This window comes from Oncorhynchus keta, chromosome 18 (genome assembly GCF_023373465.1).
Source record: "Oncorhynchus keta strain PuntledgeMale-10-30-2019 chromosome 18, Oket_V2, whole genome shotgun sequence".
Taxonomy (NCBI): domain Eukaryota; kingdom Metazoa; phylum Chordata; class Actinopteri; order Salmoniformes; family Salmonidae; genus Oncorhynchus; species Oncorhynchus keta.
In genome coordinates this window covers 6,789,179-6,804,959 of record NC_068438.1, presented here as the reverse complement: position 1 = coordinate 6,804,959, position 15,781 = coordinate 6,789,179, and the positions used below count along the sequence as shown (strand labels likewise).

Sequence of the window (15,781 nt, the reverse complement as noted above, 5' to 3'; positions counted from 1 at the left end):
GGGGGCACCATTGGGTACAAGGTGGTTATGAATTGTTTTGAAATCTTTGATGTAGTACCATAAAGTATTAGTTGTCATTACCACATAGTTTTCTGGTAGTTTTCTGGTAGTTATCAGGTGTTCATTAAAGTGCTACCAGATATCCAACGGCATATCCACCACAATATCAGCTGCTGTTAAGCAATATCTGACACAATCAGTGTTGATGTCTGTGTTATTATTGATATTAGGAATATACATGTGTTGGTCTGTCCTAAAGATAAAGATGTACTCCATGAAATAGATGTGTGGATTTGTTGCACTGATTCACTTTCTTATTTTCAATTTGTTTACTTCATGTTCAGGGTACGATATGTATGACTTTTGACCTTTTGAACTGTCAACTGATGCCACTGGGTAGGCTTTGGCATGTCCCATCAGCATGATGATTTTGGCTGTCCATTTCTCAGTGGTAAAATGAGGAGCTTTCTCTTAAACTCTGACTTGGATATTAATTTAATGATTAAAGCTCCATCAGTCCATTCAGGTGCATTCAAATCCCAGGTATGAATTATAAAAAACTGAACTATCCAATATACTAAATGAAATGTGTGTGTCATCTGTTGAGTGTTGCTGTTTCATTAGTGTCCTGCCTTGACTGGAATGTATAAAGTCATCTGAATTGTGAGTGAAAGACTGATATCTGATAGGTGCCACTTGTTTGCGCTTGACCTATCGTTTTACAAAAATGCACAAAATAACTCTTGCTGTCAACGTGTGTCGCTCCATTTCATGTACTGAAGAAAAAATAATAATTATAACACTACTGTTGTTTGTGTTTCGTCATTTGAGGTTTGTGGATTTGGTCAGACAACGTTGTATACATTCCAGTGTTTCGGGAATAATTTAAGAAATGCATTTACCAGGAGGGCTGAAAGCCGTCGTCGGGTTTGACAAAAAATAGAAGGATTTAGTATGCAACCCACCTGTTTCACCAGCAGGTGGCAGACGCACCGCTTCCTTGGCCACTTCTAACCACTGAATGAGAGACGGCATGTAGTGGACATTGAATGGGTAACTTGTGAATATTGCCGTGGGAAATTCACTAGCTGCAAAAATCCCCCAGACAAAATACATCCAACTACATTACATTTCTGAATCCTACATTGATTAGCTAAATCCAAGTACAAGAACACATTTCAGTGAACTGAAAATACTTCCATCTGTTCTTTCCCCTCTGCATGTAAAGTTGAACCACTGGCTGAATTCAATTGAGAGGGGTGTACCACATTGCTAACAGAACAACAATGAACAGGTCTAATAGGAGACCTAGGAATGTCAATACAGAAAGATTTACCCTAAATGTCCCCAGTTGTAAAACCTAATGCCAGCTATTCTTCAACCAACAGGGCCATATAGCACTGAACCTCATTATAGGATATGAAACCTCTCAACACCTGTTAGTGTGGGATCAATAAATTGGGCACTTTCCCAGTCTGTGTGTGTGTGTGTGTGTGTGTGTGTGTGTGTACACAACCCAGGTAGGTGATGTAATTGTAATGTTGGTGACTGCGTTGTGTGTGTGTGTGTGTGTGTGTGTTGGGAAAGGTCTATATTTTATTTGACCTTTATTTAACCAGGTAGGAAAGTTGAGAACAAGTTCTCATTTACAACTGCGACCTGGCCAAGATAAAGCAAAGCAGTTCGACACATGCAACAACACAGAGTTACACATGGAGTAGAACAAACACAGTCAAGAATACAGTGGAAAAATAAGTCTATATACAATGTGAGCAAATGAGGCGAGATAAGGGAGGTAAAGGCAATAAATAGGCAATGGTGAAGTAAATTCAATATAGCGGAGTAAAACACTGAAATGGTAGATTTGACAGTAGATGAGTTTGCAAGGTAGAAATACTGGGTGCAAAGGAGCAAAATAAATACGGTAGGGGAAGAGGTAGTTGTTTGGGCTATTTATAGATGGGCTATGTACAGGTGCAGTGATCTGTGAGCTGCTTTGACAGCTGGTGCTTAAAGCTAGTGAGGGAGATAAGTGTTTCCAGTTTCAGAGATCTTTGTAGTTTGTTCCAGTCAATAGCAGCAGAGAACTGGAAGGAGAGGCGGCCAAAGGAGGAATTGGCTTTGGGGGTGACCAGTGAGATATACCTGCTGGAACGCGTGCTGCGGGTGGGTGCTGCTATGGTGACCAGCGAGCAGAGAAGGCATGTCTGAAGTTCCATTAGAATGAATAGAAGTACATGTCTCTCCGTCAACACCTCATGGAAGCAGGACATAGCACCAGGTAGTCTGTGTAATAGGTTCCTTTATGGGCATCGCCGTTAGCTACAACCTGACAAACTTGTCTTGTCCAGAGGGCCTATTCACAACGTGTCATAGTGGATACACTGAGTGTACAAAATGCCCAAGACTGACCAGGTGAAAGCTATGATCCCTTATTGATATAACTTAAATCCATTTCAAATCAATGTAGGTGAAGGGGAGGAGACAGGTTAAAGAAGGATTTTTATGCTTTGAGACAAGAGACATGGATGTGTGTGTGTGTGTGTGTGTGTGTGTGTCATTCAGAGGGTGAAGTGCCTTTGAACAGGGTGTGATAGTAGGTGCCAGACATACCGGTTTGAGTTCGAGACACAAGCCAACTTGACACAACTGTGTGAAGCATCGGAGTCAACATGGGCCCGCATCCCTTGGAAAATGCTTTCGACACGTTGTAGTCCACGCCCCGACGAACTGAGGCTGTTCTGCGGGCAAAAAGGGGTTGCAACTCAATATTAGGAAGGTGTTACCCGTACACTGTCTATACATCAACCTTTGTAATATTTATGTACACAGCCATTACCATTAGGTCCTCTGTGGCGCCGTTGGTATAGCATGGTGTTTGCAACGCCAGGATAATGGGTTTGATTCCCGGGGGTGCAAAAAGAATACGGGCAGGGCTGAAAGTCGCTTTGGATAAAAGCGCCTGCTAAATGGCATAGATTATTGTATTATTATTTAGAAATATGAAATAAAGAGGCAAAGTCAACAAGTGAATATTAATTAAAAAAGTATTTTATTTCTAGAAATAACGGAGTCATTTCAGAGCAAAACCGTGGTTCTCTACAGCTCTAGTAACCATGTCATCTTGTGGCCATGGTGACTGACTACACATCCACCATCACCACAAATACATACATCTGTACACACGCTGACACACCAAAGACCCTGTGGAATGTTTTTTTTTTTAAAGCATTGCACAAAACATAAAGACAGACAGCAGGGGGACACGCTGCAGAATCAGAGGTGGCACCACAGGTTCAAAAGTAGCATAGCAAAATAATTAATAGGTGTCTTTTCTGGTGCCTGAACCGGGTCATGGTCTGGGCCCTATTCATAGGCTATTGCAGGGTCCAACATTATTTTCTCCTTTATATAACTAGACAAGTCAGTTAATTTAAGAACCAATTCTTATTTACAATGACGGCCTATTAGCTTTTATCTCACTGGCCCGAATAGGCCAGTCGGCGTGACTGGGCCTTAAAGAATCGATGCACTGGGGTCATGCAGAGCCCAATATGTTGGCACGCTTTCTCTCTCTTTCTCTCAGCTATTAAATGTATTTAAAAAATCTGTTTAATATAATTTCGCAACACAAGCCATTACTTTTCTTTAAAAGTATGTAATTGAGAATATTTGTTTTACATCTCAAAATAGGACGCTGTCCCTTTAAGACAATTACGTTCCAAAAGAGATTTTATAAAACTGGGTGGTTCGAGCCCTGAATGGTGATTGGCTGACAGCCGTGGTATATCAGACCGTATACCACGGTCATGACAAAACATTTATTTCTACTGCTCTAATTACATTGGTAACCAGTTTATAATAGCAATAAGGTTTTGTGGTATATTGCCAACATACCACGGCTAAGGGCTGTATCCAGGCACTCCGCGTTGTGTCGTGCTTAAGAACAGCCCTTAACCGTGGTATATTGCCCATATACCACCCCCGGGCCTTATTGTTTAATCAACCTGGCTAGTACAGTAAGATAGCCAAGACGAATGCTAAAAAGTAGCCAGTATTTTGCTTGTATGTTCACTATTGAAGGTTTACCGTTGTAAATCACTTTCCCCAAAATAAGTAAGCTCAGCGAGTAGATTTAGAGTCGCTTATTTTTGCTCAGGAAAACAGTTTACAGAGCAGGTAAGTGTTGAACTGGAACACAAGTAACTGGCCCATAGGTGCTGCTGCTTTGAAAGTGGTGAAACTGCATTGCAGTGCTAGAAGTGTCACTACAGACCTGGGTTTGATCCCAGGCTGTATCACAACCGGCCGTGATCGGGTGTCCCATAGGGACTGACTTGTCTAGTTAAATAAAATAAAAATGCTGTCTCGCCAAAAGGTTTTCAAGCGGCTCTGTGCAGATAAACATTGAGTATAAAAAGTTATTACCAACAAATTATTAAAGCATCAAATTTAACTAGCAAAAATAAACTTTCAAATAACGTTAAGTCTACAAATAAAATGTTTTTTAAAAAAGTGTTCATGATTTGGGTAAGGTACATTCTTCACTTGATGAAGGGAAGCCAGCTTGGAGACAATTTAAAACAGTAGAACTGATCCAAAAAGAGGCTGACAAGTATGTTCCTACTCAGCCACTGGCCTCGTCTGCTTTGAAGTATATCTGATTCAAGAAATACATTTCAAAAAAGAAAAAAAAGCAATGAAATAAACACAAATTGATAAACGGCCTACAGTCAATAACCCCTTGCTTTAAATGATACACCTGTCATAGAGACAAATAGAATTTCATAATTTATTCCTCTAAATTAAATGGCCTCAGACTTGCTCACTGTAACTTCCGACTTATCTTCCCACTCGTCTGCCAAAAGTCCTATTCCCCAATAAACATAGGACATGCAACATTAGGTTACTGCGACTCTTAGCCTAGTGAAGGAACAGGAAGGGCAACACCCATAGAATTAAGAATTTGAACACTAGAATGGACATTAACCTTCTTATCAAGGTCCAAATGTCAGCCATGTTGGTCAGGGAGGTGGTCAACCATGGTTTGCCAGTGCTGTGATAATATAGTGTAAAACAAAAATTGATCTGCACTCCATGTGTCTATTAGCTAGCTAGCCAGACAGTTTGAGGAATGATCCTATACATTTTTTCAAATTAACTGCTAAAATGCCAACATTCCTATTCAAACAATGCAGTCGATCCACAGCCATACACTAGCTCAAATATAGCACAATTCATGTTGCATCACATGCCTTACTTTCGCCCTGACCAAGATGGCTGCCATTTTGTCCCATTCTGAAACTTTGAGATATGACATTTCCCCTCTTAGTAATTTAATAGGATCTCTATTGCAACACCTCTCACACATTCTTTTAACATTGTAAGACCACTGTGAGAACATGAAGCCTTCATTTGGACTGTTTAAACCCTATTGTGCTTGGCCCCAGACTGACTGAAATGTTTGGGATAAAAACAGCTACAGATTAGAAGCATTGAGCAGAGCCACAGTTCTTGTGTGAGAAAAGTCCTTTCTCCCAGCAGTGGAACATCATTTAGGATTCAACTTAATTTGGTACATCATACAGTACAGAGGATCTTGTGTGATAACTTTGGAATTTTCATCATCTACTCTCAGAGTACAGTGAGAATTAGTGCAGGCTACTTCATACACAGAGAAACAAACTGTACATGCGGCTGTGATATAGAAAACATGGAGATATTTGCCTTTTCAAGACTGGTTACTGTTATAAATATTTTTTAAAAAGGGGAGTGGAAGTCAGGGCCAGCTCTTCTGAACCAAAGCAGCATTCAAAGGACTCCAATCTAGAGTCCTTAATCGAAAACACTGTCACGTTCAAATCTGAACAGCCTCTGTTCACGCTCTCCTTTGCCCCCCCCACCCCACCAACCCCCCCTACCTGGATCTCTCAGTCTCGCTTAGAAAGAGAGAAGACACAAGGAAAGGAAAAGTCTTTAAATGGAAGTCTAAAAAGGCCCTCTCTCCCTCCTTTCTGGCATGATTGAGGAGTCAAACGGAGGGTCATCGATGACACGTCAGCGAACCATCTACATGACCGATTCTTTCTCAGAGCCGCGAGCCGCCGCCGTATCGTCGCCCGCGCTGCTCTCCTTCTCCTCGATGAGGGGCGATTGCTCCGGCAAGGCGGGCGTGCCATCCTCCAGCTTTACCTCGTTTAGCTCCGGCCCCTCCCTGGGCTTGTCAGAGCGGTCCACGTACCACTGCAGCAGCCCGGCTCCATAGGCGTCGCCCTCCACGTTCAGAATGGTGCAGGTACGGTCCCTGAAACGATGGTCCGAAACAAGTGGTCACCATATGCATTAATTTGTCATGTCAATTCTGTGTCAAGTGTATGAAGCAGACAAAAACGGTCGCAGGGTGTTATGACATGTCTACGACAGCATTATAGAGTGCTTGTGGTGGAGGAGCTGCTCCAGTAGCACCGCAGTCAACACGAGGTACTCACACGAGCCAGTCGACGGCGAGGATGAGGGAGATGTCGCTGGTGGGCAGTCCCACTGCCTCCAGGATGATGGCCAGCGTCAGCACGCCCCCCGCGGGGATCCCTGCTGCTCCCACACTGGACGCCGTGGCTGTCACTCTGACAGTGGGGGCGGGACATGCAGAGAATTAGCCACTCAAAGAGCACAGCGTTTCCTAATACTCAGCCTGGCGAGTTTGACCCAAGCTTTATTCAAGCCTGTTTTGCATGCGTGTAGAACAGCGACTACTATTTGAATTTGCTCCGCTTTACCCAACACAATCAAACGGAACCGAATCAAACTTGAGAGAGCGGGACTCACAGGATGGTGAAGACTTGGATGAAGTTGAGCGGGATGTTGTTGAGCTGAGCGATGAAGACGGCCGCCACACACTGGAAGAGCGCTGCACCGTCCATGTTCACCGTGGCCCCGATGGGCAGAATGAAACGACTGATGTGCTTGGACACACCGTTGTTCTCCTCCACGCACTTCATCATCAGGGGCAGGGTGGCAGAGCTGAGAGAGAGAGAGAGAGAGAGAGAGAGAGAGAGAGAGAGAGCATGAGTGTGTGTGTGTGTGTGTGTGTGTGTGTGTGTGTGTGTAAGAGGGCTAATTTCTCTTCTGACGTATTCACCAATGTTGCTCTTCCCAGTAACACTTTTGGCAACATGTTGTTACGTGTCACTTGAATAATTGTATTTTAACTGCATAGTAATGGAGTTGAGCATTCTTGGTACGGTACAGAGCAACCTTGGTATAAGAGTAATTAAGGATTTTTACCATCCTCTCTAGTACGGTGATCTAGTGACTACAACCGTACCTGGAGCTGGTGCCAAAGGCGGTGGCCAGAGCGGTGAAGATGCCCCACAGGAAGGTGTAGGGGTTCTTGCGGGTGATGATAAAGTAGATGCCCGGCAGGACCAGCAGGCCGTGGACGGCGTGGCCGATGATACAGCAGGCGATGTACTTGCCCAGGCTGGCAAACAGCGTTCCCACGTCCTCCATCTCCACAATCTTCCCTGCTACCAAGAACATGATTCCAAGGGGGGCATACCTGGAGAGAGGAGGGAGAGGTGGGTTACCGTTATGAATGTGTAAGGACGCAGTCCAATGTACAAATACAATTCAAAAAATAACAAATATGCATCAATATTACCACATATGAAGCAAGTACAAATACAACAATTAGTGACTTAAGGTCCTTGAAAAACACTATTTAAACACCATATTATTAGTACAAATCACGAGTTGACGTGTGGAAGAGAACAAACGCGGGGTGGCAAAACGCACACACACACACACACACACTCCGCGTATCCTCAGTCACACCCAGATCTAGTCCCTGCAGTGCTGCTGGGCAAACGGCTTCCCTTACCACATGATCCAGGACACCAGCACCATGGTGGCCTCGTTGAAGGAGTTGAAGAACTTGATGAGGATCTCTCCCTCCTCTCCCAGCTTCCTCAGGGCCACACCAAACACTATGGCAAACACCACCAGTCCTAGGATGTTCATACCGTCCTGGTCTGTGCCAAAGGGAACCTAGACACACACACATTAGCCAATCAACACAACGCGGTAACTCAGGTCGGCGTGAGTGATGCCTTCTAGACACGTTCAAACTGTCAACAGCCATAGATATTAGAAAGTCAAATGTGACATCCCATTTAGATTCAAGTCAACGCACCTTCTCCACTGTGATGCTGGGCAAGCCATTCGAGACATTCTTGGTCACAAACTTGTAACTGGTAGCGTACTGCAGACAGAGAGGGACATATTTCATTAGCACACCGATGCGAGACGTGTTCTGTTTAACTAACTAATTATGTGGATTTTTTTTGTAAAGCCTTAAAAGCCTTGACATGCTTCGCATGTCAGCAATCACGCTTTCACGATATTTGACTTTCAAACGGCCAATTGTAACTTGCCACATCATCATGATGACGGGTTTTGCATCACGGGGCAAATTACAATTTTCTTTTTGAAAAGCCCTGCATCTTGAAAAGGCGATTGCGGACATGCAAACAAAATTGGGATCGTATCAACAGTGGACTAATGAGGAAAACAAACATGCCACAAAAGAGTTTGAGTAGATTATTCCTTTACGTCTGGGTTTCTCTCCTTCTATTGTATGTGCAGTACAAGAGGACACTCACAGACTGAAAGGCAGCAGACACCAAGTTGGAGGGGAAGATGTTTCTGGAAGAGAGAACAAGAGACACATTCAGTACACTACAAAGGCACCAGCTGTGCTGACAGTGACCCTAATGATGATCAGAAACCACAGCTAGAAACCAGAATATGGGGAGGGGGGGATTACAGGAAGGGAAACATTAAGTCACTTCACCTCTGAGGGACTCTGCTAGTGCAGGCGTGTGACAGTCAGGGCTGAAATGTATTGGCTTGACTTTCTGGTGTGTAACGGTATACGGAGAGCCGTGTACCAGTTGGCGTTCGACAAGAGGTTCTACAAGAGGTAAAAGTCGCCAGGAGACATTCATCTACAGTCCGTTTGGAGTTTCCCCCCTTAAATGGCTCAAAAGAGAATCCTTAATTGAAACCGTAACTAAGCTTTCGACGTGCCTCTCAAAAACATACACAGCTATGGATGCAAGAACTGACCATTCACATAGCTTTAACCATTCTTTGATGCTATTCATATTTACAAACATTGGCGTAAAATGCACTTATATTTTGAGTTCTGGTGGGGTACAACAGTTGAACTAAGCTTAAATAGGCATTTCTGAATTCAACTCTTCAAAAATCCATTGGTATTTATCTCCATCATTAACTTACCATTCCAAAAATGGAATTTGGGGAAAGGTAAACTGATTCGAGCTAAAGTTAACAAGCCACGGGATGCAACACCTAACTGAACTCCTTGTTCTAACTTCTAAGCCATCTTTCCATGATCCCTTTATGCTAACTCGGCGCATATACCCTCGGGCACCGACGCCTCACGAGGGAACCAACCACGAGTTCTGTCATGTGGGAAAAGCGGGGGGGGAAAAATGTCAGTGTTTTAATCCTCCGACCTGCCCCCAAAAACTGCTGCTGCTGGGATTTCATGCCCAAACCCAGACCTCACAGAGAGAGGTGGGCAGATTACTGCTCTACGATACAGCACAGACACAACCCAGTGGAGTAACAGTACCAACCCTTAATAAAGCCACATACAGGCCAAGTCTCAGAGCACTAAGTCACACCCTAACAACTTCACTCCCAGTCAACATCCATACGGCCCATGTCACCGTGGGCCGTGTCATGACAACCCAATGCCACCACGGTCATTAAAGCCAAATTAACGCGGCTAGACGCTGGGACATCGGGTGGTGGTTGGAATAGACAGACGGAAAAAGAGAACGCAAACGGGGCTGCAGGCGAAGGACTGATACACCCTCCCTGACCAGTACAGAAACACCCTCAAACGAAACACACAAACGCTCCCGGATCTAACACCCAAGGAAAAGTAGACACGTTCAAAGTAGACACACTACTTTGAACGTGCAACGGAGCACATATTAAACCGTAACCCATCTGGGTCAGGGTCCAGATTTGGCATGCGGTGTGTGCGTGCGTCCAGCCGTGCGTACGCCTCCGTTTGTCATGTTACTGTAAAAATGGGCAGTTGACATTTTGCCATCAATGCGCTGTACACGCTTAGTGTAATAGCGGGTTGGTACTGTATTCACATTACCGTGGTGTTTGAGTAAAGAGCGAAGGGGCTGGTAAAACAGCATAAGTACACACAACACAGCCTGCCTGATCTTCTGGGGACATGTGAAGAGTGGTGCTGGGTGTGTTGTGTTTACAGTGCAAGAGGCGTCACTGCAGTCCCTGGTTAGAATCCAGGCTGCATCACATCCGGCCGTGATTAGGACTCCCATAGCGTGGTGCACAATCGGCCCAGTGTTGTCCGGGTTTGGCCTGGGTAGGCTGTCATTGTAAATAAGAATTTTATATAGAAGTATTTAAAAAAGGTATAAAATAAAACGCCTTCTCTGTCTTGGACACTCCTGAAATACTGCTCAGGTATGTGAACCAAATACTATAGAGAACTGTAGGCATGTTACAGGAAGGGGGGTTGACGCAACAACAACTCTACCGCCACCTTTCTTTGTTCCTGCAAACCAATTATTTTGTCCCGAGGCTTATAAATGACTTGCCTCCCCATTCAAATCCAGTGAATAGTAGCGCCGCCCTTCTCTCTTAACGCCGTCTACATATAACAGCTACCCTCCATTGTCCTGCATGTTCGTCTGTGTGTTTACGTCTCGGGGGTTAAACTAACAAGTCGAGAACGAGACAGACAATGACTTGCAGGTAGGTCAGTAAGAGCAAAGGGCATATCCTTTCAACTGAAGTCCAGCACTACCAGTCACTCCATGTGAATGAGTTACTGGGCATATCAAACCTTGATCAGTAAACAAACAAAGAGGTACAACACTGCCTGCATACCTGTGAACTACGCATTGGGCTAACAGGCGGGAAAGCAAAAACGGATGAGAGCCAGGTGGATATAAGCAGAGGAGGCTGCTGAGGGGAGGACGGCTCATAATAATGGCTGGAACAGATCCAAGGGCATCCCATTCCACTGATTCCGCTCCGGCCATTACCTCCAGCCCGTCCTCGCAATTAAGGTGCCCGGCAACCCTCTGGTGAGATAAGCAGCAAAGTATACCAGGATGTGGAAGGGGAGGGAGGGTTTATCGTACCTGGTCGGGAAATGTGATGCCGTATCCCACTTCAGTTGGTTTATGACCTTTATTTAACCCATTGACCGGTTTAAGCCGGTCGTAGCTCATTTGTAACTACGAGAACCTGCCACAACTGTTTGTGATATTGTGTTCGTATGTATGCGAGAGAACGGAGGAGCGAGAGAGAGAGAGAGAGAGAGAGGAGTGAAATACAGTGTGTGAGCGTGCAAACTTTAAAGGGCTCCTCTATTCCGCTGTAGTGATCTGCTCTTCGGGCCTGCCGCTGCCAAAACGGGACCCCGACAGAGAGTGGTCGCTTTAATGAGCCACGCAAGCGGCACAATTAACCATCATCCTTTGTGGCCTTTGTGTGTCTGTGTGTGTCCTCCCGAGACTGACAACCTTTCTCATTGATTCCCCGCCGAGAGCCACACGCATCCAAGAAAGACTAATCCGAAATGAAAACATAGAAATTAAGTATTATAAACGAGTGGATTCCTTATGTGTTGGATTTGGAAGGAGAGACCACCCTGTCGCAACTTGTAGATCGTATTATGCAAAGGGCGAGTTCCTAAGTCATAACGACAACTATAGGTGAAGGATTATAAACTAAAGCATATGCATTAACCAACTCCACCCCACCCGTGTAATCTGAGTTAGATAACAGTTTGAAGTGTATTTACGACATTTTTCTGGACTGGGACCTAGGGGGTCTGGACTGGGACCTAGGGGGTCTGGACTGGGACCTAGGGGGTCTGGACTAGCTGAAGGCTGAGACAGACTTTGGAAAGTAGCCTCTGACTTTCACCACCCACAATGAATTTTGAGGTTTAGAGGTCGCCCATAATGCTGACCGGGAGGAACAGAGCAGCTGACTGACAACAACAAAAAAAGATTGTGAACTTCATAAATGATTTAAAGGTCGAGTATGGGGTGGTGCTTTTGGCTGCCTTCCCTCTGCCAGATATACTATTTTGCTCTATCTGCCTTGCTAGCGAATTGTTTTACAAGAAGTAAGCCGCTGGCAGAAACTGGCATCAATCCATACTAGACTACATCTCAAGGAGTCTCGAGACTGGCTGCATGGCGTCAATTTAGAGACGCTACATGTGCTTCTCTTTATAAACCCAAAGAAACAGACATAGGCCTCGTTTAGGTTGTGTGAAGAATGGGCCTCCAAATGAATGGAAATAACCTGAGCGAGGCTCTTTTTTAATGGTGAAAAGCCGAGAGGGCACACCATAAACAATGACCTCTGCAGATTGGGCGTGGTCTAGTCAGGTTTCTAATCCTACCGGAAAACACAGGGTCCTTTAGTTCAGTTCGAGCCCTGGAGAATAGGCCATTCTTTATTATCCAATTGAGGCACAACATGTGATAGGCTAAATGATTGGCAAGATGTTTAGGTTCGAAAACCCCTAACTAGTAGGCCTAATCTAGCAGTGTGTGTGGGGGGGGGGGCATGACTCCCCTCGCCTCACCTATGATGTACCTGTGGCGCAGGAATTTTGTGACATGCGCACAGAGGACCATGTGACAGTTGAGTACTTCCTCAGTACTTCCTGTTAACAGTCACTGTAGGGGGTATCTGTGTAACACAACCTGATGCTATGGAACAGCAGTGTATGGAGAAGGTTTACGACACCCAAGGTCCAGCAAATAGTTTGTTTTATGACATCAGTTCTGTTGCAGTACGGGCTCACGGCAGACTGACACTTGTGTGCCACATTCCTAGTAGATTTTGAGTACTGTATGCGCCAACATGAGGCTTTGGTGACAAACTGTTCACCACTAACTTCCTAAATCCAACAGCGAGGTTGGCGAGGTTACATTGAGAGAGAGCGAGTGCGTAGAAGTAGGCTCAATGTCCGTAGGAATGTACGGTATATTAAATTAGTTGGGGAAAAAAGGATGGTTTGTTTCTGAATCAAGGCTCAGTTTAGCATAGCCGTGGTCATCCTTTAGACAAATAGAAGTACAAAAGGGAGTGGCTCGACACACGCGCACACATTCCCCCACTAACACCTTTTGCTCTCCGTCTAGAAGAGATCACCCTCTCCGGGTCAAAACGACTTGACTCATACGCTTGAGAGGCTTTTAGGGCATCAAAGCAGTAGAAGCACAGAGAACAATGAGACAAGATAGGTCACAGGATGTATAAATATGAAGCATCCCCTTAGCTCACTACCAAACAGTGTTAGATATTGCTGCACTGTCGGGGAACTAGAAGCAAGAGCCTTTCGCCACACTCCCAATAACATCTGCTAAACACGTGTATGTGACCAACACAAGTTTTATTTGAAAGAACGGAATGTTCAAGAAATCCTTCCTCGTCTGTGTCTGAAAAAAACAACAACACATGGCTTGATCGAAATGTACTGCCCATTTTTGGAAATACAAGCGTCTATTCCTAGAAAGAAAGGGGCCAGCCCAAAAACCTACTCAGAACTACCGCCCCACACACGCTACGACGATCATTACAATGTTTCCCCATGCAGTGTATTTGTCCTAAGCACATGCATGTGTTACATAATATCAGGTATGTAGGATAAACAGGTTGTCATTTTTTTTCTGACGATAAAGAGGGTTGGAATGAAAAGAGGGGACAGGTCAAGACATCCATCTGTCCTTGGACGCTGAATAAACTTCCGAGGATTTAACCGGCTGCACCATGAGCTGATGCAACTACCCCCCTACGTTACAGCAAGATGAATGCATTGGCTGGCTAGTGTAGTTAGCAACTACTAAAGCTCGTTAGCACACCGATACCTTCTCAACCGTCTCGCTATGATGGCACGGCGTGTGGACTTGACCGAGGTATGCGAGATTATTTTCTGGGCACACAGCGAAGGGAACCACGGCCGGTTGGGGGATACTGTGCCTTTAATTCAACTGGATGGCGCGGATATCACCAACAATCCCAGAAAGCAGGGCTGAGAGTACCCCCCTTCAAAGTTTCAAGAGACCTTATTTGTACTGAACCAGCAAGAGAGCACTGACTGTAAACGTGTTAAAGACGATACACGCGCAGCCAGACTACTTTGCTCGGTGTTCTAATTTATATATGGGAATGTGGGGGAACAAAGCAACATCAAAAGGAGACCCGGTCAAATTCAAACAGTGGGTTCGTTAGCTTGCTGTTGGCTAATGGGCCTGCCACGTGTGAGCACTTTGTCATGGTGACAAAAAAAAGATGGGGACAAAACAAGGCAGTGAACTACCCCCAAATGGTTAGATGATCAGCCCGTCTGCCCAGCCTAAATCACCACCCCTGCCATGATCTCACCTGATCAGATCCAAGAAGGAGTCCACCACTTCTTTGGCCTGGGGCAGCTCGCCGTCATCCGACAAAATTGGCTTGGTGCCGGTGTTTGATCCGGGGGAGATGATGAACGCCATGATCACCCCGATGGCTGATGCAATTAAAGTGGTGACCAAAAAGAAAATCATCGCCCAGCCGCCCAGCTTGCCCAGAGCTTTGGGGTCGATGCTGGCCGCCCCGGACACCAGGCTACACACCACCAGGGGGATGATGATCATTTTCAACAACCGGATGAGCAGCTCGCCGGGGAAGCTCACGTAGAGGATCTGTGTCCTGCTCAGCTCCATGTGGCGCACACCAAGTCCGATTAACACACCGATGATCACCCCGGCCACTGTGAGAATCACCAGCAAGTTGGCCATGACTAACCTCTTTATTTTCTCCACGGTTGTCTCGTTGGAACGCGTCTTGTGGCGGAGTCCGTTGGCTACCGGCTCATCAAGATGCGCTTCTCCGTTGGATACCTTCCCCTCCATGTCTTCTGCCATTGTGCGCCCTGAGTGTACCTTAAAAAAGGAACGAAATACTTATATGAAGAAAATGTTTGACTATATTGTCTGTTGGCGGTAGTAATGGGCTTGTATTTTAACGAAATGGTCCGGGTTGTCCGTGTGTTGCTGTGCCTCTCTGCGCGTAATTTATAACCCGACCCGCGCTATCTCTCCACGAAATAGACACGTTGGTAAGGACGTCACACAGGGGCGGGCTCCTGCATGCAGGTGGGTGGCGTCCCCCAACCAAATAAGTAAACACATAATGAGCAATTAAATCATGCTTATTTTAATATTCATGTTTAAATTACATGAATGACATTACATTTTAGCAATTAGAAGTAAAATAAAATTAGGATAGATGAGTATTTCTCAATCCTGCATGGTAGCCTATTACTGCCCTAAATTACACAAGGGCTGGATTGCATCAGCCTCAGTGATATACTGTATATACAATGTTCTTTATTTAACTAGGCAAGTCAGTTAACAAATTCTTATTTAAAATTATGCTGGGCGTCACCCTACGAGACTCCAAATCAGGGCCATATGTGATACAGCCTGGATTTGAACCATGGACACCTCTTGCATTGAGATGCAGTGCCTTAGACCACTGCACCACTCAGGAGCCCATTAAACTTGTCATTCAGAAAAAAAAGGTTACAGTTAAGGGTACGGTATTGTTCCCAGGGGTACAAAAATATTAAAATACACAATGTACATTTCAAGGTACACATAATATAACATGGTGTGGTACCTTTTAGGGTACA

At 45.0% G+C, this 15,781-nt stretch overlaps 1 protein-coding gene across 1 annotated transcript; it reads right to left on the bottom strand.

The window, feature by feature from the left end:
* Positions 1 to 3,029: 3,029 nt before the first annotated feature.
* LOC118396817 (neutral amino acid transporter B(0)-like) lies at positions 3,030 to 15,189 on the bottom strand. Its single transcript, XM_052467316.1, has 8 exons — positions 14,488 to 15,189; positions 8,661 to 8,703; positions 8,192 to 8,260; positions 7,880 to 8,046; positions 7,325 to 7,558; positions 6,826 to 7,020; positions 6,489 to 6,623; positions 3,030 to 6,304 (listed from the first exon to the last, which is right to left on the bottom strand). The coding sequence occupies exons 1-8, from the start codon at positions 15,009 to 15,011 to the stop codon at positions 6,070 to 6,072; spliced, it is 1,602 nt and encodes a 533-aa protein (XP_052323276.1). The 5' UTR covers positions 15,012 to 15,189; the 3' UTR covers positions 3,030 to 6,069.
* Between the last annotated feature and the right edge of the window lie 592 nt (positions 15,190 to 15,781).

What these genes read in the sequence shown, in the direction of transcription:
- LOC118396817 (XM_052467316.1), bottom strand. Translation starts at nt 15,011, where the DNA reads ATGGCAGAAGACATGGAGGGGAAGGTATCCAACGGAGAAGCGCATCTT. An exon ending in TCCTTCTTGGATCTGATCAG is followed by an intron (nt 8,704 to 14,487) that starts GTGAGATCATGG and finishes TCTCTCTTCCAG; the next exon opens with AAACATCTTCCCCTCCAACT. An exon ending in ATCCAAGTCTTCACCATCCT is followed by an intron (nt 6,624 to 6,825) that starts GTGAGTCCCGCT and finishes CCCCACTGTCAG; the next exon opens with AGTGACAGCCACGGCGTCCA.